Here is a 21,518-nt window from a genome sequence, read left to right as displayed (position 1 = left end):
TCGCTGCCGAAGCATGATTGTCTGCAACGAATTTGTAATTCGCTTTCGAGCTTGGGTTGTTTGCAACAAGTTAATGTTCGCTGTCGAATTGTGTGTCCTTCAGCGAATTTGGAATCGCTGTCAAAGTTTAATTGTTTGCAGCAAATTTTTTGAAATTCACTATCGAAATTGAGTTGGCTACAGCGAATTAGCATTCGCTAACGAAATTGTGCGCCAGCAGCAAAACAGTTTTTGCTGCCGAAGGGTGCAGCCTGCAGCGAACTAGGTTTTGTTGCCGAACTCTGCAGCATGCAGAGAACCAGGTGTTGCTACCGATTTCTACAATAGGCCTCCCGGGCATAAATGACTCAGATGCTTGTAAAAATTTCATTGTATGATGGTGTAAAATGTGGAACATTTGAACGTGAACATATGAACTCTTGAAATAAGTATGATGATGAATGTGATTCAAAAATACAAATGTACTGATTTGTGACCATTGATGTCTTAGGTGGTGCGGTCATGATGGGACCATCATCAGGACAAGGACAACCTGCAAGTGGAGCAGGTAGGTGGTTTCCACCTTTTCTCATATGATGTTTATGTTTCCAAATGATTTACTTATGATGATATTTTATTAAATCCTTGTTGAATGCAGAAACGACGATGAAGTGTTTGATTGAATTCTTGATGATTGTCGAAACGACTATGAAATGTCGATCAGGCTCTTGTTGAATGTTGAAACAATGACAAAAATGTTAATGTTATGAAATAACATGTTTGAGATGGATATATTATTGTGTTGCAATGAATATTAAATCGACTATGAAATGTTGATGGGGCTATTATGAATTTAGGCTGCTACTGAATGGTAGTATGAGTATTACGAAGAATCTACTGTTGTATTTTATTGGATGTAATTGTGACAAATGGTTGAATGAGCACTACGTATCTACTGTTGTATTTTATTGAATATAATTGTGATGAATGGTTATATGAGTATTACGAAAGATCTACTGTTGTATTTTATAGAATGTAATTGTGACGAATGGTTGAATGCGTATTACGAGCGAGGAAATATTTTCCTCGACACTACAAGATCCTTATACATAAACATAGAATTCTTTTTTATCAAGAACTAGAGGTGTTAAAAAAATAGCTCATCTATATGGCTCGAACCATCCCAAAAAAAATCAGATAATGTGGATATTACGGATGATAGTTGGTCAAAAAACCAAATAAATGGATATTAGTGGTCGGGTGCGGGTTGAGATTTTTTAAACCTACTTAACCCGACCCAACCTGTATAACCCAATATAAACAACTTAGTCCTTGTTATAAATAATATTTTCCTTCTCTCTCTTTATTTTTTTCTTTCTCACCTTCACACTCATAGTTGTCTCTCAATTCTCTCAACCTTTTCCCCTTCAATTCTCTCCTTCAAACTTCATATACTTAATTACTATTCATTTATTTTATTTTTTTATTATTAAAATGTAAGTATATATATCATATAAAAAATATACAAAGCTGGAGAACCAACACATTTATTTTGTTTCTTGCCTGTATAACCGATGCTCTTGGCAAGTAATGCCTTTGAAGTATCTTTTGAAGTTTGATTTGATAAAGTGATAATACATTTTGCAATTCTAATTTTTTCTATTTGGTAACTAAGATACCATAAGAAAATAAAAAAAAATTTCAAGAATCCAGATTGAATTTTTATTTTTTTAGTTATATTACAAACCCAAAAGCACTTTATAGTTTTCCCTACTAGTTTGTCTTCGTATTATATTGCACCTTTGTTATTTGATAAAATGCTTGATTGCTATTTTTGTTTTGTTTTATGCATGGTTTTAAAACCCAATCCAGTGGTTGACCCCGTACAATGATCGGGTCATGGGTCAAATAGGCTGACTCGGGTTGACCCGGGTCAACAAAAAAAAGAATATTTCCCATGAAATTTTCATTAATGGTCAGAGCGTGATTTACTTTTCTAGACAATTCTTTTACCAAACGTGAAACTTGGAACACAAATATACACTCTCACGTCTATGCCTCCCTTTTATCCCTGTCCTGAAAATCTCACACATCACCCCCACCTCACTACACTAAGAATTTCTCCCTGCATTGAAAAGCTACAAAAGTTGTCTTGAATCACAACAAAATTTATTACACCTCTTGTTTGGTCCCTTCTCTTCCCCCCCTTTACTATACTCCTATAATCAATAGAATCTATCCATGTTCAATGTTTTTCCAAAAAAAAAAAGTTGTGTCAAAGAAGGAATCTCAGTTATTGATCTCTTTGTTTTCACTAGAGAAATAAGTAACAATAGCTTTATCTAACCTTAATTTGCAGATTTGAACTGAAGAGAGCCAAATCAAGAAAAGAAACAAACACCCTACAAAAACAGATTTAGTGTTTGCTGAGGGCCAAAAGAGAGACGGGGACAAAACCTAGTATGCCTTGAAGTCTTTTACGTGTGGCTTAAGTTCCTCTGCTCTTATTTGCAACTGATATGGATTCAAAGATTGAAGAAATTAGGTTTTTTTTTTTTTGTCTTTGTGTTGCAGATGATTTGAATTTTGACAATAGAAAGCTAAAACGATGACGTTTTACAACCGGGTCTCATATGGGTTTGCCTGAGTCTTATGGGTCGCGGGTCGACCGAGTTTTTTCAGGCAAAATCATTGACTGGTTTTTTCTTAAACCCGACCCGATTTCAGTTCTGGGTCAGCGGGTTGACCTGCTGGACCGAGTTTTAAAACCATGGTTTTATGTGGACATTGTGATAATTTTTATGTTGTCCTTAATATATGCATTTGGTGGTCTTGTTTAGTTCCAACAGTTGCAATCCAATTTTTTTAGGATTATCAAAGAATAATTAATATATCTAACTTGCTAGTATATGTAATATCAACAAAAGTTTTAGCTCTTCAATATATCCAACCATCTCGGGTCCAAAAAAATTAAATGAATCAGGTTTATATTAGATAAAATATCACAAATTAGGTTAGATATAATTATGGATAAAACCCAATCCGAATACTCTTATTAAAAACAATCCCAAATTATTGTAATGTTAAAATACCAAATATTGTTTTTTTTTAAAATTAAAAGAAATCAAGATAAAAAAAATGAAGTACGAATCCATAATAATTTATCTTGTAAGATTATTTATGACTTTTTAGAAATATTTAAAATTGTGATGAAATATGTTTTTTAAAATAATTTTTATTTTAAAATATATTAAAATAAATATATTTAAAAAATATTAATTTAATATTATTTAAATTTAAAATATTTTTTTAAAAATCTATAATTACCTATAGAAACCGTGTGATGCAGTCTCTAGATAATAATATTGCAAATAAAAAAATAAAATAGAAAACATAAACCCCCGTTTTGCTACATCTAATGAAAACAGAAAACGCGTGTGAGAGACAGAAAGATGGAAAGAGAAGTGGAAATAGAAATCCGTACACTCACCGGTGAATCTACGAAGGTGAGAATATCATCAAAAAAAATTGTTAATGACCTCAAACTCCTCTTGATTCATGCATCTTCCTCCCCCAATTTCCATCTCTTCTTCAAGGTAACTAACCACCCGCTATTTTTATATCTTATTTAATTTTGAATTGTTTTGCTAAAAGCTTTAATCGTATCATGTCATGGAAATTGATATGTATCAGGGAGTGAAATTGAGTTTGAAGACTCCGATCGACACGCTTTCTATTGAGAATGGTGAATTTCTAGTTCTAGTTCCATTTAACAAGAAAAAAGATCCACCTAAAACCCCAACACCTGATTTTTACAAAAACGCCCCCACAAAACCCTCAATTTCTGCCTTGGCAGATTCAACATTTTCTGAGATGATGCAAGACTTGTCGTTTTTATCAGAAAAACCAACCACCAGCACAAGCACAAGCACAAGCACAAACAGTACTGCTGCTACACAGCCCGATTATATGTTTTCCGGATACAAGCGAAAGAGGGGTTTTAAAGATACTCCTACTAGTAGTAGTAGTGATAAAGAGTTGCTTTGTTTTTTATGGAGTGTGTTGCGTTCTCCTAACAAAAACAATTATATTGTCGACGACAAAACAAAATGTGAAAAATTTGTTGAGGTTTTGGATTCATTTAGTTGCTTGACGAATCCACATTCCAGGACATGTGTGTTTTTGGATTTGGGATTGTGTGGAGATAAGAGGCCTTCGTGCTTTTGTCCGGCGTGGCTGAAAAGAATTATGCAGGCTTTTGCCTTCTTGAATATTTTCACTGCATTTCTTCAAATGCAGAGGCGAGAAATTACCTCGGATTCATTGAAGGAGGCCCTAAAGAATCTTGCGAAATCTGGTTTGAAAGCTGGTTTTGAGGATATAGAGCTTCTTTCTGTTCTCTATCCTAAGGTAATTATTTGAATTTTTGGGTATGTTTATGCTAAATCTTTAATAAACTCATACTGTGTTCAGTTTACCTTTTAAAATGCACAAGGTGCATTGTTTGCAAAAATATTTCTAGCAGTTTACCTTTTAAATGGGTTGATGCTTTTATTTTCTGCAAGCTTCAGTTTTCAAACTTGATACTGTAATTTTTGGCACCATTAGTTTTTTTGGTTAAAGTATCCCGTGGCTCTGTTGATTGATGCGATGCCATTTAAAGTTTGAGAGTGACTATCATCTACTGATATCGGGACGATACGGATATGGAAAAGTAATAGGACACACACAAATGAGTGTTTTCGCTCGTTACTCTAAGTTCAAAACCATAGACATTAAGAACTCACAATTCAAAAAATAAAAGATCAAATCACCACTTTAGAGATGTGTACAAGTCCACTACTCACAAAGAAAACACAACTACTCACAAAGAAAACACAACTTGATATGTTGCGAAAAGGTCATGTCAAAGACTTCAATTTAGTTTTTTTGCCAAAAGATCTTTAGTACATGAAAAACCCTCCGAGTCTAAAAAAATAATCAAAATAATATAATGAAGATTCCAATAAATGACCTTGACAAAAAACTAGACTAATATTAACTAGTATATGTTTTTGATTTCTTAGAAACACGAATACACTTAGAAAACTTAAAAAATAAAACAGAGATAACGTCTTGTAGAAAACTCCTATGTATGCATGACTGACAATCTTCAACTTGAAAAACCACACAGGATAAGTTTATTTTGCCATGTAATGAAGAGATGCAAATTGGGCTTAAAGTTGGCTCATGGCTGACAGTAAAATTAAGGACTTTATTCATTTGCATTGCCAACCCAAACTTAAATAACCCAACTTCAATAGGACCGTTTGAAGACACTCTCGTGTCATCTACGCATTTGTTATTGTTGCAAGAAAACAAGGTAGTTTACCAGCATAATGATTATTGAGTTGATAGAATTCACCTGATGGTTGACATGTATTTCATTTATTTTCGGACTTCGACATGATATGCTTCTAGTCAGTAAGGTGTGCTTTTATTGGGTAAAAAGTACGCATTACAAAATCCCATGCTAATATCAAGTTTCTAATGAGTGGAAGTAGTCAAGTGTTCAGGTGTCAGTAGAAAAAAGAAAAGTTGTGCTGTGGTGCTGTGATATGTTTCAGTTCTTTGCCTATTTCTGAGGGAATGACATAAAATGGTGCAAGTTTGTGATGATGTGCTATCTAAGGTCCTCAAGATAGATCACTGTAATCTGTCATGTAAATATGCCCAGTTACACATTATAAGTACTTTGATATGACATGACTTGCTTGTTGTGATGGAGAATTATTTTTCAAGCCCCATAATCTCTCCCTATCAGAATGGTAGAAGATGAATGTTTTTTTATATGGTATGCCTCATTTGTTAAAGCAGTTTTCCTAGGTATTTTTGACAAATGTGCACCACGACATATTGCCGGCGCTTGGAGTGATGTCACACATTACCTTTTCCTATTTAAATGAGCATATACATTTCTTTTTCGCAGGTTGTATTTTTTGCTACTAATGATTCTAAGTTTGCTAATGCTGCTGATGTCTTTGTTATCATCAATTCTGATACAAAGGATAAGGATGAAATTGGTGAACCTTCTAGAAAAGGTATTATATAACTATATTCATATTTTCCCCCATCTCCGCAGCTTAATTTTTTATGCTTCCTAATGAATGATTTCATTTGCATTTTCACAGGTAAAAAATCCCTGTCTTTATTGACCATATTCAATAAAATGAAAAAACAGGAAAGTGCCTTCAAAACTAATTTGTGGGAAGCTGCTAAATTTTTATTGGTATGCCTATCTGCTTCTGGCCTCTCTGTATAAATAGTGTTTTTAATGATTGTTTTATAATGTTTTAACTTTTTTGTGTGTAGAGACACAAAATAGAATTGTATAGTGACACAATTTCCCTTTTTGGCTTGTTATTTTTCCTCATGCAGTGCAAAATTGGAAATAGAGTTGCAATGCCATTTTCCTTGGAAGATCTACTGAAATTTGTGCGGAAAGATGGCATTTCTGTGAGTGAAAGTGAAGCAAAGCAGGCAAAAGGATGCCATTCCTTGGCCTCAAGCTCATATTCATTCCAGACACGATGCCATGTGGGTGTTTGTTAGTGTATATTTATTGACCAAGTGGTTTTGGTGTTTTTCCCTATAGCTTGGCTTGATATGAAATTATCTGCTTTGAAATGTGAAATGAAATAGTAGTAGAACGACTGGAGCTAAAGCATGTTATAGATGACTGTTTATGATGCTAAATGCATTTGATGTTATATTTGCAATGTTTTTATGTGTCAAAACCTTCTTGTATACTGACTTTTAGTGGTACTTCCAATTTTTTACAATTTTTTATTAATCAAAGTTGAATAAAGAATTTTCTTTTTACATCTTTCAGGTTGAGAGGAAGTTACAGAGTTTATTCCAAATTTGAATTTATTTTCGTGCTTAGAAAAGGGATGTAATTACAACAGAAAATTTACATATTTTGCAGTGCAATTCGTTGCATTTAATGACACTAGTACTTACCTACTGCCATAAAATGCAGGTGGTTTATGGTCAGTTGTCCACCACCATAGAATGCAAGTTGCACCCCACAGTAAGCTAGGATAGAGAATATGCTTACTTGTTTCTCTCTATTTGAATTCCATTTAGAATTTTTGTCCTTTCATTAAACTTAATTCCTAATACCAATCATGTAATGATATCAGATTTGCTATTAACTTAATAGTAATTTGGTGTTCTTTTCATCTTTGCAAAGGGTGACCGTCATGTTTATTGCCCCTACCTGGTCAAAGGAATTGTGTCATGTTGAAGTGAATTGTCCTTTATTTCTTCAAACCAGAAGTTCTGACTGATACATAGCATTTCTTTTGGTATGAATAGTAAGATATCCAGTGAGTTGAAAACTCTTTGACTTACCAGGAAACAAATCAATTGCTGCCAGTGGAAATGGTTGAACATCTCAGGGAAGGCATTGGATCGAAAGGACAGGTAACTTCTGCAGTTGCTATGGATGTTTGGAAACCGTATTATGTGTAACAGTCAACAAATTCTCTTGTGGTTCTGATGGCCTGAAGTAAATAAAAACTCACATATGCCATCTGAGCTTAATGCAATGAGCATGTGGACAATGCTTTTATAATTCTGATCAATTTCTGTTGTGAGTGCTAAACTGGAAGTTTATGTGATGCAGATAGTGCATGTTGAAGACATTGATTCTAGAAAACCTATTTATGTGCAAGTACCAAATGTACTCTCAGATAACATGAAGTCTGCTCTAAAATGCATGGGAATCACTAAATTATACAGTCACCAGGTCAAGCTTTTCCTCCACCACAATTTTTTTTTTTAAATGATACTTTGTGAGGATGTTGAAGCTCTTGTTCACAGGCAGAGTCCATCCTGGCCTCTCTTTCTGGGAAGAATGTCGCAGTGGCAACAATGACATCTAGTGGGAAATCTCTTTGCTATAATGTGCCTGTTCTGGAAGCTTTGTCCCAGGATTTGTCATCTTGTGCTCTGTACTTGTTTCCAACTAAGGTTCATTGGAAAAGTTTTTTAAGCAACAGATCTTCCTTTTATATTATTTTTGGGCATTTGTATATTATATAAATTCTTTATGCGTGTAGGCCTTGGCTCAAGATCAACTAAGAGCGTTAGCAAAGATGATTAAAGGATTTGATACTAGCATAAACATAGGGATATATGACGGTGACACTGCTCTGAAGGACAGGCTGTTGCTTCGTGCGAATGCTAGACTGGTATAGTAGTGTTTTTTTTTTTTTTTTTGCATGGTGAACTTTAAGGTTATGGACTCAATTGTTTTGTCACTTAATATGCAGTTGATCACAAATCCAGATATGTTACACTTGTCAATTTTACCTTATCATAGACAATTTGATAGAATTTTATCAAATCTCAGGTAATGCTTTGCTATTATTTATTTTTAAAATTGCTAGCTGCTAAATTATTAGCACATTAACTGTTTTTGGGTTTATTATGTCATATATAGTTCCTCACAGAGTGATTATGTCATGCCATCATATTTTTGTCTTTTTCATCCAAATTATCCTATTTTGTTATCAATTGGTTTATTTATAACAAAATTAGGTTTGTGGTGATTGATGAAGCTCATTATTACAAAGGTGCATTTGGATGCCACACTGCTCTAATATTGAGACGACTTCGTCGTCTCTGTTCTCATGGTAAATGTGACTAAATACAAGGTTTTCTTTTTCCCAATATTTGTACATGACACAAAAAACTTGTTACGCCTTCTGTTTGATGGTGCAGTATATGGCAGTGATCCTTCTTTTGTGTTTTCTACTGCAACTTCTGCCAACCCTTGCGAGCATTGCATGGTAAGATTGGAAATTGATCACAAACATATTTGTTAACGGCATTCAAATTTTATGACGGGTTTGTTTCTTGGGATTATTATGATGGAACCATTAGTTACTTCAATCATTGATTTTCCTTTCCCCCCTCTCTCACATGAAAGGATTTTAAGATATGAGGAATCATATTTTGATGATCACATTTGCAATATTGAAAACCAAAAGCTGTCTTCTTTGCTCTTGGCCTAATCACGCGGTATCCAACATACCAGTGTTTTGTGACAGAATTGCATGAACATTTATGTCTCTAGCATCTTGAAATTGTCTATGTTTTGTTTGGCTGACTCCTCAAGTCGGTGTGACAACTCCCCACATCCTTATAAAGGTGTGAAGGGAGAATAAATGGAATCACAATAGAATTATCTTACGAAAATTAGAGAATATGTTTTATTTTATATTATATCTTAATTATAAATCTACTTATTTTAGGTTATTATAATCTTCATACATGAGTTGTAGATAATTATAATCTTTATTTTTCCTAAGATAATTATACTGCAAATCTTCCATTTATTCTCCATCAGATGCTCCTTCTAACATAGGTCAGCTTGGCTTGTATCACACAATTCCATGGGTTAATTATAGATTTATTGAAATAGCTTTGATAGTCTTACAAATGTTTCTTGCTTGTATATGGCCTACATCGCAAGATTGAATGATCATTGGTGGCTCAACTAAATGGTGCTCGAGCACTAATCATTGCAAGGGTGTTCCATGTTTGAAATGTACCCTTATCTTAATGCTTTCAAGGGAAAGCGTCCAAATATTTATGCCAGTATACATCATGGTTCTAAAAATTTGGGGTTTTTGAGTAGTCTTTTTATTGGGCACTATATATATGTGTATGCTTTTATTAATTGATTGAAACGTAAGTGTTTTAAACTTTTAATGCCTAGGAACTTGCAAATCTTTCAACATTGGAGCTGATTAAAAATGATGGAAGTCCATCTTCTCGGAAGCTTTTTGTTCTTTGGAATCCTACTTCATGTCCTAGAATCGTACGTGTTTACCAGTGTTCTATAAATATGAACCAACTGCATAAGTTGATGGTGTTTATTCATTGCTTGCTGACATTTTCAGATTGCAGGTGCCAAATAAATCTGAGGGTCCCATGGATGTTAGTGAGAGCACAGAGAAAAGCATGAGGTAAGAGAACCTGGATTCATATGTATCAAAATAATGTAGCATTTTTCTGTCCATGCTGTCCTTGATGATACATGACGGTGAATCCATGCCATGCACAAAGCTAGTACTGGCTGAATCGATGCCATAGCAGCAATGCTTTTAAGCAAAAAAGAAAAGGAATCATGAGAAAATAGAATAACAAGAGAAGGAGAAGAAACCTTGCATTCCAATCCTTTAAAGCCTTGTTTGTTTGTTGGAAAGTGTTTTTTGGAAAGCACTTTCTTGGTTTTCTCATGTTTGGCTACATTGTAGAGAATTAGTTAATGAAATTCACTTTTCAGTGAAAGAAAAACATAAGCTTTAGATGGAGAAAAATGTTTTCTGGTTTAAAAGATTGGAAAACATTTTTCATGAAGAATTCAAAAACTAAATTGGTATAATATTTCATTATTCTCTTATATATATATATATATATATATATATATAAAACATACTAATAACATGCTTTAAAATATAAATTATTACTATACTTGTATAGCAAGTAATATATTAGAATGTAATATACAATATAAAAATATATTAATTTGATATATTAGTGCTTATAACACTTACATAATATTCCTAGAAAATACATTTGAATGCAAAAACATCTTATATTATACAATAATCATGCATTTTAAATCATACAAATTGTGCTATAAAATTAAGATACTATAGAAAAAAAAATTATTTTCAATATTCTCCAAATTCAAAAAGATGGTTTTATGTCTATAATAATACATTTAAAATATTTATATTGTATGTATAGTTATATTTTATAAAATAAAATATACATAAATATATGATATAATAAAAAAAAAATTCCACAATTATATTTTTTGTATCTCATTTTTTTTTAAGTGGTCAAATGGTTATTATTTAATGTTCTATATATTGTAGATAAATTTATTTTTAATTAATAAGCGATTTTCCAACTTATTTTTCATGGTATAAACAAACACTTTGAAAGTTTTTTTCCAACTCATTTTCATAACACAATCAAACATTGAAAAATAATTTATTTTTCTAGAATCTATTTTCAATCACTTTCCAAAATGAAACTATTTTCATGTAAACAAACGTGACATAAAACTCAGTTTTATTTCATAATTTGACTTTGCTGAAATAAAACATAGCATCTCTAGAGATTAGAACAGTTTTATTTCATAATTTGACTTTGCTGAAATAAAACATAGCATCTCTAGAGATTAGAACTACATACAAGATAGGACTACTAATCTTTACATGATTAGGAAGAAGCTAAACAGGAATAAACGATTAAAGACTAAGATGCCAACTTCCTAAATCTGAATAGACCTGTAAGTAATTCTGAAATTACTAGAATATCCCTTACTCACAAGAATCTGTAGAAATTACATTTCTGCCCCTGCTTACAAAATAATTCAAAACTGAAATTCAGATCCTTAACTAAGAAATCTATCATTATAACTTATACTTGAAAACCTCTTTGTCGCTGAAGAATCATCAGACAACTTGGTTTTGATTTACCATAGTTGATAAATTTCCTTAACCATGACTTATGCCTCATCAATTCTCACCTTAAAAAAACACTCGACCTTGAGTTTGTAATGTTGAAGCATGAAGATTTGTAGAACATTCACATGTAGGAAAGCATGAAGGTTGTGTTGCTTGACAACTTTAACCATAACTTAATAGCCTTCACCTTGAGTTTGTAATGTTGAAGTATGAAAATCTATAGATCACGCAAAGGTAGGAAAGCTTGAAGATTGTGTTGCTTGACTTATTCAGGAAACTTGCACAAAACCAATGAGTGATTTTCCAATGTAATTTCTTCAAATTGAACAACTTCATGTTCAATTTGAACTTCCTCAAATTTCCCATGTTTACCATTAAATTCCTTAACTTTGATATCAAAATCCCTTGACTTCACAACAAAAATTTGTGATTCTGGCAGAACCTGGCATACTTTGAAAGAAGGTTGATTAATAATCTAGGAAGTTCAAACTCTTGCATAGTGCCTTATTCAATATGAATTATCTTATGATCATTAGATGTTAAAGTCCGTGACATGAGCTTTCTCTCATCCAATGTTGATTCCATTAATGAAACCTCTTGATGCTGTGATTTTTTTTTTAAAAAAAAACCTTTAAAATTCCTTGTAGAAGACTCTAAATCTCTGAGAAAGTTGAGTGTTACAAACCTTTTTGAGAAGAATTTAAAGAATTAAAAATAGTTTGTGAGAGAAATTAAGAAAAAAAAAGGAAGGAATTGAGCTCTAATTACTATTACTAATTACTAATACAACTAAAACAACTATATGAAAAAAATAATATAAAAGCAATATATTCTAAAAAAATTAAGAAAATAAATATTTTAATATCATTCAATATTAATGAGAATTATTTAAAATTTTTTGCATATTGAGCTAATACATAATTATCCATAAATCAATCAATAATATTATCATAAAAAACTTTGATAAAAATTTCTACCATTTGAAAAAAGTAGTAAAAATATATATTTTTAATCTAAACTCTATTTTCTCATTAATGCATCCCTTTATTGTTTAAACAAATCATGTTTTTTTAATCGTAAGCACTCTTTTTTAAATAAAAACCTGTCATGATCTCAAAAGAATTTTTTAAAAAATATATATCTATTTTATATGTAATTGAAGAAAAAAAAAACTAATGTGATAAAATTGTGTCAAAAATCTATTAAAATATTAAAAAACAGATTTAATTTTCATTGAATATTGACGACTAGTATGTATATTTTTGTGCTTATTAGGTGTATAATAATTGAAAAAGAATTGTTATTGTTTCTATAAAAATCTATAATATTATTTAAGAACCAAAACAAGATTTAATAATAATATAAATATTATGTTAATTATTTTATTTATTTCAATCAACCTCTAAAAATATTTGAAGAAAAAACCAGAGAAAGAGGCTAGGTGCTTGGGTCAAAAAGATGGGGTCCACGCACCTTATTCAATAGAAAAAAAGGCTTGGCATGCATGACTATTTTTTTTTTGTTCAAGGGAGGATGTCATGTCGTCATGTAATCCGTCCTTTTATTTATTTTTTTTAAATAAAGCAGACGTGTTTTTTGCTGACCCAAATTTCAGCTTTAAGAGTGGTGGTTAGAAAATCAGATTTCGGTTTTCTGAATCCAATAAACCATAATCTATTTTTACCTAAAAATACTTGTAAACACTCTTCAAAACTAAGCAATCCAATTTGTAATCTCAAAACACCCATAAATTGTAACAAAAGTACCAAATTAAATCAAATAAAAAAATTCTTTCTTAACTCTAATATGTTTTTTATTTTCAACGAGATGAAAGATCAAAAACACCTAAAGGATATGATTGACCGACCATTTTATCTCTTCTTCCTAATATTTCTGGCCATCCCCCCTAAAAGTTCTTGGAATGAAACATAATACAAATAATTTAGTATTGAAATTTGAACCCCCCCCCCCCCCCCCCTAAAAAAAAAAAGAGGATAAAAATTAAAATCTATAAGAATCAAATTATAGTATTTCGTTTTAAAAAGAAAAAAAGGGCATCGATTTTTCTTGTGTTAAAAAGTTGATCCATATTTCAATTTATAAAATTGATAAAATCAAATCCTATTTTGCAAAATTGAGTATCAATTTAATGTTGGGGCAAGATTTTAGATGAAAAATAAAAAATTGAACATGAATCGAAACAAATTAATAGTCTCAAATCGCATGAACATTACGTAACAGGATGACATTGAAAAAAAAAACTTTAGTGACCTGAGATGAATATTTTTTTAAGGACCAAAAAAAGAAAGAAAGGCCAAGTGGATTGTAGTAGTCAACAGTGTGTATGTATCTAGCAACAGAGAAAGCCTATTTTGATTTAGTTTCTTTTTCATTACTTTGTGTAAAGAGTCTATATTTAGATACAAATCTATTCATATTACATGAAAATAAGTTAATGACATTATCAAAAGTTTTATTTTGTGCTTGACTAATTTTCAGTATGATAATTAGTAGCATTGACATTATATTATATACAAATACTTTTATTTCAAGGAGTCTTTTTTCAATTACATGTAACATGAATATAAATTAACTATATAGAAATAAATGAAAATGTTAACTAAAGATTCAATTTAATACTTCGATGGATTTTTAATTGTTCCTAAATTTTAATATTATGTGTTTTTTTTGGCTTTTTTAAAAGTTTTTTTAAAATTTGGATAATCAAAATAAACTGTCAATATAGTACTATATAGTTTAGAAGTGATTTAAGTAACTTATTACAATCTAATGTGGTGCATGAATAGAAAAATAATGAAAAAATGGGATTGGATTTTTTTTATAGGATTCCTTCTTAAACAACCTAGCTTTTAGAAATTAATATTTTTTTTTAAGAATTTCATCCTTTAATTCTTAATAATAGGTGGGATTGAAGTTATATATAAGTATTGAGAGTATATTATAATTAATACTGTAGTAATTATACATTAGTCAATCAAAAGTTCTTAAAAAGTGCTTACTTTTATACATGGATATGAATTAGGACTCCATAAAAGACTAGATTACTAATCGATTACTATTCCTTACTTGATTAGGAAGAAACTAAACAAGAATAAACAATTAAATACTAAACCCGTTTGAGAGAGCTTTTGCATCAAATTGATATTTTTTTAGTGTTTTGTGATGGTTTTGATATGCTAATGTAAAAAAAAATCTGAAAAACAAATTATTTTAATACATTTTCAAGCAAAAAGCTATTTTGTAATGTATCTTGCACCACAATCCCAAACACACGCTAAGACACCAACTTCCTAAATAAGAAAATAGCTTCAAGTTTTCTGAAATTACTAGAATACCCCCGATTCGCAGAAATATACAGAAATTGCAATTCTGCCCCTGCTCACAAAATAACCCAAATCTGAATCAAAACCTTAACTAAGAAACCTGTCATTATAACTTATTCTTAGACTAGAAAACCATCTCCTTGTTGAAGAATCCAACAACTTGATTTTGATTTTCCATAAGAGATAAATTTCTTTGAGCATAACCTAAGCGCGTTGTCATTTCAATTTCTTGTTTCTGGAACATATTTCTGTTTTTATTGCATTATTACTTCTATTCTGAATAAGCTGAAGCTTCACAGATGCTTTTGGTCTTTTTAGTGATATCATATAATGTGATTGATGCATAATGAAATAAGCTTTCAATAAACGCTGCATATATTATTACAGAATATATGAAATATTAATGCTCTGTTTTTCTTTCCAGCCCAATTTCAGAAGTTTCATACCTCTTTGCAGAAATGGTTCAGCATGGACTTCGTTGCATTGCCTTTTGCAGATCTCGTAAACTCACTGAGATTGTCTTATCTTATACGTATGGCCCATTGATCTCATGAATGTTAAATTCTTCAAAAGATATATGGTCTTTTGAGCATCGATTTTTCTCTTTTCCCCTCTTATAATAGTGGATGCTGAAAGAATATCATCTCTAACTTTATCACTGTGATAGGCGTGAGATTCTTCAAAAGACAGCACCCCACCTTGTAGGCTCAATTTGTGCTTATCGTGCTGGCTATGTTGTTGAGGTCAGTAAAGGTGTTTTGTTTTCTCTGTCCATACGTGATGATTATCATTAGTGCTTTTAAGCCGAAGTTGATATAGTTGCATAACCAGACATAAGCTTTCTATCCAATAGTTTGTTCTTCTAGGAAATCATATCAGAATGTGGGCCAAATTTTCTACTTTTTTTGTGAAGGACAATTTACTTTTCAGTGGTTATTGAATATGTTTTATGTAGCTATATTGGTGGCTGAAAGGTCAAATTGCTTGTCAAGTTTCTTTACTGTAGCGAGTCAGTGATGATTTTCATCATGGTGCAATAATTTTGAACTTGCTCATATTGTCCCAGATCGTTGCTGGCTTGCACCTTCTCTTTGTTTCAAAATTAACATTCGAAGCTCTCTTCCTTCTTAAAAACTTTTTTTTTTTATTTTTTCTTACCACCACACATGGTTGCCAATGGTAAATTTTATCTCTGAAATCTTATCAAAAGATTTGGAAGCTATTATAAATCTGTTGCTTTATGTAAAGGAGTGTAACAAACTCATACTTCCACTCAATACAAACTGTTATTTGTATTCTGAGGTGAATTTTTAGCTTGTTCTTGATGGGAATCTATGGAATAAAACCAATCTGTTAAGAACCTCTTTACTGTTTGACCATCATTTAGAATTGTTCAATTGCCTTGGTCAACTGCAACTGCTTTTAGTTGTCTTTGTTGTCACATGTTGACTCAGCGCTGATGCCGGAAGAAAATTGGACATGGCATTTGTTTTTGTTTGATTCTTATTTTTTCAGTGCTCTATTTCTGGTGCTGTTAAGGTGTTCTTTTTGGGTAATTTAGTGGCATTACCCATCTCTACTAATTTTTCTATTTTGCCTTGGTTGATTTTATATTTTCCTGTTTGTATTTCTAATCTTCACCCACATATGAGTTATTGTGCTTTGACGTTGGCTGGGCGCTAGAGCAGGATCGGAGGCAAATAGAGAGAGATTTTTTCAGTGGGAAACTCTCTGGCATTGCTGCAACAAATGCTCTTGAGTTGGGTATTGATGTTGGCCATATTGATGCCACTCTGCATTTAGGCTTTCCTGGTAGTTTTGCCAGGTAGAGAGCTTGCTATACTGTGTTGGTTTTCTAAGTAACTATCTTGCTCAATTCTTTTAATTGGAAGCCTTTTTTCTTTCATTTTTAGTTTGTGGCAGCAAGCTGGCAGGTCTGGAAGAAGAGAAAGGCCATCTCTTGCTGTATATGTTGCGTTTCAAGGACCTCTGGATCAATATTTTATGAAATTTCCTAAAAAACTCTTCCATGGTCCGATTGAGTGCTGTCATATTGATGCTCAAAACCAGCAGGTATGTAGGGTTCCAAGTTCGACATTTTCTTTTGAATTAGTTTTCTTTTAAGGTTCCAACAAATAGGCCAACTTATGCTCCAGTGTTTTATCTTTCTAGGTGTTGAAGCAACATCTGGTCTGCGCTGCTCTTGAACACCCATTGAGTTTGCTTCATGATGAGAAATATTTTGGCTCTAGTTTAAGCAATGCGCTGATGTCCCTTAAAAATAAAGGAGACCTGAGCTTTGATCCTTCACGTGATTCTTTTGCTAGAATATGGAGTTACATTGGGCATGAGGTATGTAATTTGTTCAAACATCTAGGTTTAATAGCTATAGTGCGCAACTTATATTATTTTTATATATAAAAATGGAGGGATTCTCTTTCATACAACTTACAAAAAGTATTTTACATCCCTATAACTTTTCATGATTCAATTTTCATAAAAGTAACCACTGGATTTAATTCCTTAATTCATGTAGATCATACATGTCATTCCTATTGAATAATTGATCAGTAACTTGTTCATTACTTGATGGACACAACGTGTAATATCCTACATTAGCGGGTGAGGATATGGTAGCTGGCTTTATCCGGGCTGTGACACAACGCTCTAAAGGTGCTCTTGGTATACAAGTTATGAAGTTTTTGATGCATATTGTGGATAGGACATGATAAGCTGTGAAGTGTTTGGTGCAAACACTAATCCTTGTCTTGTCCAACGTTGTTCCCAAGGCAAAATACATGTCCATCATCTATTTATTACTCATCTATTTTTTTTGTATTAGTTGACTAAAGTTTGACCAAATTAACCTATATTTTATTGAAATAAATTCTTACATCTAGGGGCTTAATTGCAAAAAAAAATAAATATGATTCAGGACTAAATTGTATATAGCTTAAAATTAGAGGACCAAAATACTTTTAAATAAAGACAAGAATGTCATTAAAATAAAATATAGAGTAAAATAAATTGTTGGTGAATTTTCATGGACCAAAATGAACTTTTCAAAAACTTTATTTATTCTTGTCCCATCCTTTACTTAGCAAACACGGGACAAATAATGCATTTGTCTAGTTCAATCTTGTCCAGTCCATTTTCATTTGTCCTATCTTGTCTAGCATGCCAAACACACTCTAAAATTGACTTTATACTTCATTTAATTATTTTTTTTCACAATAGAGATAAATTACTCTTTGATATTGACTTGAAATCTTTGAAGCATGCCCTATATGGACAAGAGATTGAAGCTAATGGTTGATTTGATAAACTTCAATTTACATAGTTTTGAGGCTGTATATTATTTCTTGTAACTTGCTGGAAGTCGATCCCAAAAAAAAATCTTAGGTTTAGTATTTTGTTGTACTGTTTAAGTAAATGGTTATTTTAAGTTTTAAATGTTCAATATTTCTAGAAAATGCCTTCACGTGGAATTAGTATTCGAGCAATAGAGTCCACCAGATACAGAGTGATAGACATGCAGCGGAATGAAGTCCTTGAAGAGATTGAGGAAAGCAAAGCTTTCTTCCAGGTAGAGAAGTTGTGATTTCCTTGTTTATTGTAGACATTTAGCTCTAAATGTAAATTCAACACTCTTTTTGCTCTAATTCTTCACCGTGGTTCCTTTTGTTTAGATATATGAAGGTGCGGTCTATATGCACCAAGGGAAGACCTATATGGTCAAGGAATTGGATATATCAGAAAAGATTGCTTTGTGCTATGAAGCCAACTTGCATTATTATACAAAAACCCGTGATTATACAGATATTGATGTCCTTGGAGGTGATATTGTATGTTAGGCTCTTAACTTTTTGTTTTTCTTCCTCTGCTTTTCAACTGGTATTTGCAAAAATTGCATGCTTTTGTTCTGCAGGCTGCAGCTTGTTGCATGGCTGACACGCAGAATATATGTGGCTGTTCAGTCTGAAACTTAGCAGATCTTTACCTATTATAGCTAGAGTTAGAACCTTGTGCCACATTTAGTTGATTACTGATATAGCTATAGTGGGGAATGCAAAGAGGAGAAACATGTGGGACAGGCTACTAAGTATCATGTCATTAGGAATGTCTTCTATTATAGCAATTGCAGCAATGCTAACAAGAAACATTGCTATATTCTCTTAATGGCATTTGCAATTATTGTTCCTGCAGTTTAATGTGATTCCCTTTGAAGATTGAATTATGACAGTAACTTCTTGTCCTGCAAACATTTAGGCCTATCCACCAAGGGCCTTCAAGAACCAGTCTTCAAGAACAGCAGCTCAAGCACTTTCTTGTAAAGTAACAACTACTTGGTTTGGTTTCTATTGCATACAAAGAGGAAGCAACAAAGTCTTAGATACTTTTGATCTTTCACTACCCAAATATTCATATGAATCTCAGGTGCATTTTATGGCTGTTACAAATTGATTTGTTTGCTTGTGTCCCCTCTTTTCTTTTGATCTTTATTTGGCATTTTTGTTTCTAATGATGTTTCTATGATTCCATCTGGCATTTGGGTTTTTCATGATGTTTGCATGATTCATTCTCTTAGACATGTATCTTTGTTTTTGTATTTTTTGTATCTTTAATTTGTATACAGGCAGTTTGGATTCCAGTTCCTCAGTCAATTAAAAAATTGGTCGAGGAGAAACAATTTTCCTTTCGTGGGGGTTTGCATGCTGCTTCACATGCTCTTCTCAATGTAGTGCCTTTGTAAGTCTTCTACAGTAGCATCTATCTTTTTCAATTTAAAGCTGCTACCTATCTAATTTATGTTGAATGGATGCTGAGATATGTTTCTACAAAGCTTACCACCATCAAAGTGGCCTTTAAGATTTGAAGCAGATATTTTTTATTTCCTTGAAACTGCTTGTTACACCAATCCTATGATCTCTTAAATAATTGTTGCAGCACTGACTCTGCTATGATGCTTTTGCATTCAGATATTTAAGATGCAACTCGTCTGACTTAGCTCCAGAGTGTCCAAACCCTCATGATAGCCGTTATTTTCCTGAAAGAATACTTGTTTATGATCAGCATCCAGGAGGGACAGGTGTCTCAATGCAGGTGACTGACATGAAATTGAAAATCCCAGTTTTAATTTGTTAGGTTTGGTGTTTTGCTAGAAGAGTGAATTTGAAAACTTTGAACTTTAGTTCTCAATTTTTGAGAATCACGCACCAACATATGTTTTTGTTGATCTGAGGAGCAATAAATTTGGCTTTAAAGCATTGTTAAACACCTTTGTAATAATACCTGCATGTCCAAGGCAATCTTCAATTAGAATTATCTATCTCTTCAGTAGCCATGGGATATGTGGTTCTCTTTAATTTCTTAACATGGGCAGCTTCTTTCTGTTTTTAGCCTCCAAAATAATGGAAATGAAATTTACATTTCCTGTGACTGATTTGGATATGTTTGTTTGTGCGTGATAGATTCAACCTTATTTCTCAGAGCTGTTGAATGCTGCTTTGGAACTTCTCACATGTTGCCACTGCTCAGGAGTCACTGGCTGCCCAAATTGTGTTCAAGTGTGCCTCAATATTTGTTTGATTTTAATGTTTTTGTGATGTTGATGATGAGAATATTGTTAATTATCATGCAGAATAATGAGAGTAGAGAGTAACATTGTCACCCTTACATGTTGCAGAGTATGGTTTGTCACGAGTACAACGAGGTTATACACAAGGATGCTGCGATTATGATTCTTGAGGTTCTTCCTTAAACTTTGAACCGAAATCTATTTTCCATTCTTGTTTTCAATGACTGAATCTATCTGTTTCATGGTCAGGGTGTTCTGGATGCAGAGTCTTTCTTTGGAGAAGCAAACGACTATTCCTAAAACCATAGCGAGTCCTGAATCATTAGCGCTTGCTAATATGGTTCTCTTACAGCCTGGGGAGGGTTTACTGAATTTGTCAGTTGTACATGTATCGTTGACTGTTGCAGAGCCTACTACAGTGGCAAGTAACATTGTTTATGAAATTATAAAGGCCAACTTCATATCAAAAAAGCCAAACCATACATCTTAGTCTCTAAATGATTAGTTATCTTTGGTCAAGTTTTTTGTCCTTCCTTGCAAAGATTTCAAATTAGCTTGTGAAGCTTGCGAAGTCGCTTGCAATCAAAGAAAAATCAAGGACATGGATAATTGTAAAGAAGTCTATTATCAACTTTTTCCACCTCATTTTCCGTCATTGCGAGGATGTTCGAACTTCTGTGACTAAAATAGGATAATGAACAAGGTGTTGCGTACATCAATCAAAAATTAGGAAAGCTTGTAGAGTTTGGATTCTGGAAGCTGGATTTGTACTAGAAACAGTGCCCTCCCTAAGCTTTGGACTTGGCTTTGCATCTGAGTACTGACCTAGTTTGTGATGATACCACTCATCGCAATTATTTGTGTACATGTTTCAACGAAGATCTTTATTTTGCGCTTCCTAAAATCTTATTTTTATTTGACATTCCTTGTGCTTGCTGATGTTTCCATTCGTTGAGCAGGGAAAGAAAAAGGGTTATGACGCCATCAATAATCTGGAACACACTGAATATGTAAACTCTCTTTAAGCATGTGAAATCATTGCCATACTTTTGCAGTGCTATCTTTACCGCACATTTGCAACAC

The 21,518-nt window shown here is 32.5% G+C and overlaps 1 protein-coding gene across 13 annotated transcripts; it reads left to right on the top strand.

The window, feature by feature from the left end:
• The first annotated feature begins 3,366 nt into the window (after positions 1–3,366).
• On the top strand, positions 3,367–21,090 carry LOC133677772 (uncharacterized). 13 transcript variants are annotated; one of them, XM_062099889.1, is made up of 28 exons: positions 3,367–3,485; positions 4,149–4,389; positions 5,948–6,059; positions 6,150–6,247; positions 6,397–6,555; positions 7,001–7,051; positions 7,378–7,446; positions 7,649–7,771; positions 7,846–7,995; positions 8,085–8,216; positions 8,298–8,377; positions 8,566–8,660; positions 8,749–8,816; positions 9,749–9,850; positions 9,940–9,998; positions 15,282–15,389; positions 15,525–15,600; positions 16,546–16,682; positions 16,771–16,930; positions 17,030–17,209; positions 18,327–18,443; positions 18,547–18,702; positions 19,127–19,294; positions 19,494–19,606; positions 19,837–19,960; positions 20,329–20,424; positions 20,544–20,606; positions 20,685–21,090. In XM_062099889.1, the coding sequence occupies exons 2-28, from the start codon at positions 4,228–4,230 to the stop codon at positions 20,733–20,735; spliced, it is 3,009 nt and encodes a 1,002-aa protein (XP_061955873.1). In that variant the 5' UTR covers positions 3,367–3,485; positions 4,149–4,227; the 3' UTR covers positions 20,736–21,090. The 13 variants fall into 13 exon arrangements, with proteins under 13 accessions (XP_061955873.1, XP_061955874.1, XP_061955867.1 ...); XM_062099877.1 differs by having other exon boundaries at positions 3,371–3,575; positions 3,673–4,389; XM_062099880.1 differs by having other exon boundaries at positions 3,388–3,485; positions 3,673–4,389.
• Positions 21,091–21,518: the final 428 nt, after the last annotated feature.

This window comes from Populus nigra, chromosome 18 (assembly GCF_951802175.1).
Source record: "Populus nigra chromosome 18, ddPopNigr1.1, whole genome shotgun sequence".
Classification (NCBI taxonomy): Eukaryota; Viridiplantae; Streptophyta; class Magnoliopsida; order Malpighiales; family Salicaceae; genus Populus; species Populus nigra.
Note: the sequence above shows the minus strand (reverse complement) of the source record. Positions and strands in the feature narration are given on the sequence as shown.

Coding starts and splice junctions, on each gene's coding strand:
- LOC133677772 (XM_062099877.1), top strand. CDS start 3,432: ATGGAAAGAGAAGTGGAAATAGAAATCCGTACACTCACCGGTGAATCT. Junction 9,851..9,939: donor CTACTTCATGTCCTAGAATC/GTACGTGTTTAC, acceptor TTCAGATTGCAG/GTGCCAAATAAATCTGAGGG. Junction 15,390..15,524: donor GAGATTGTCTTATCTTATAC/GTATGGCCCATT, acceptor TCACTGTGATAG/GCGTGAGATTCTTCAAAAGA.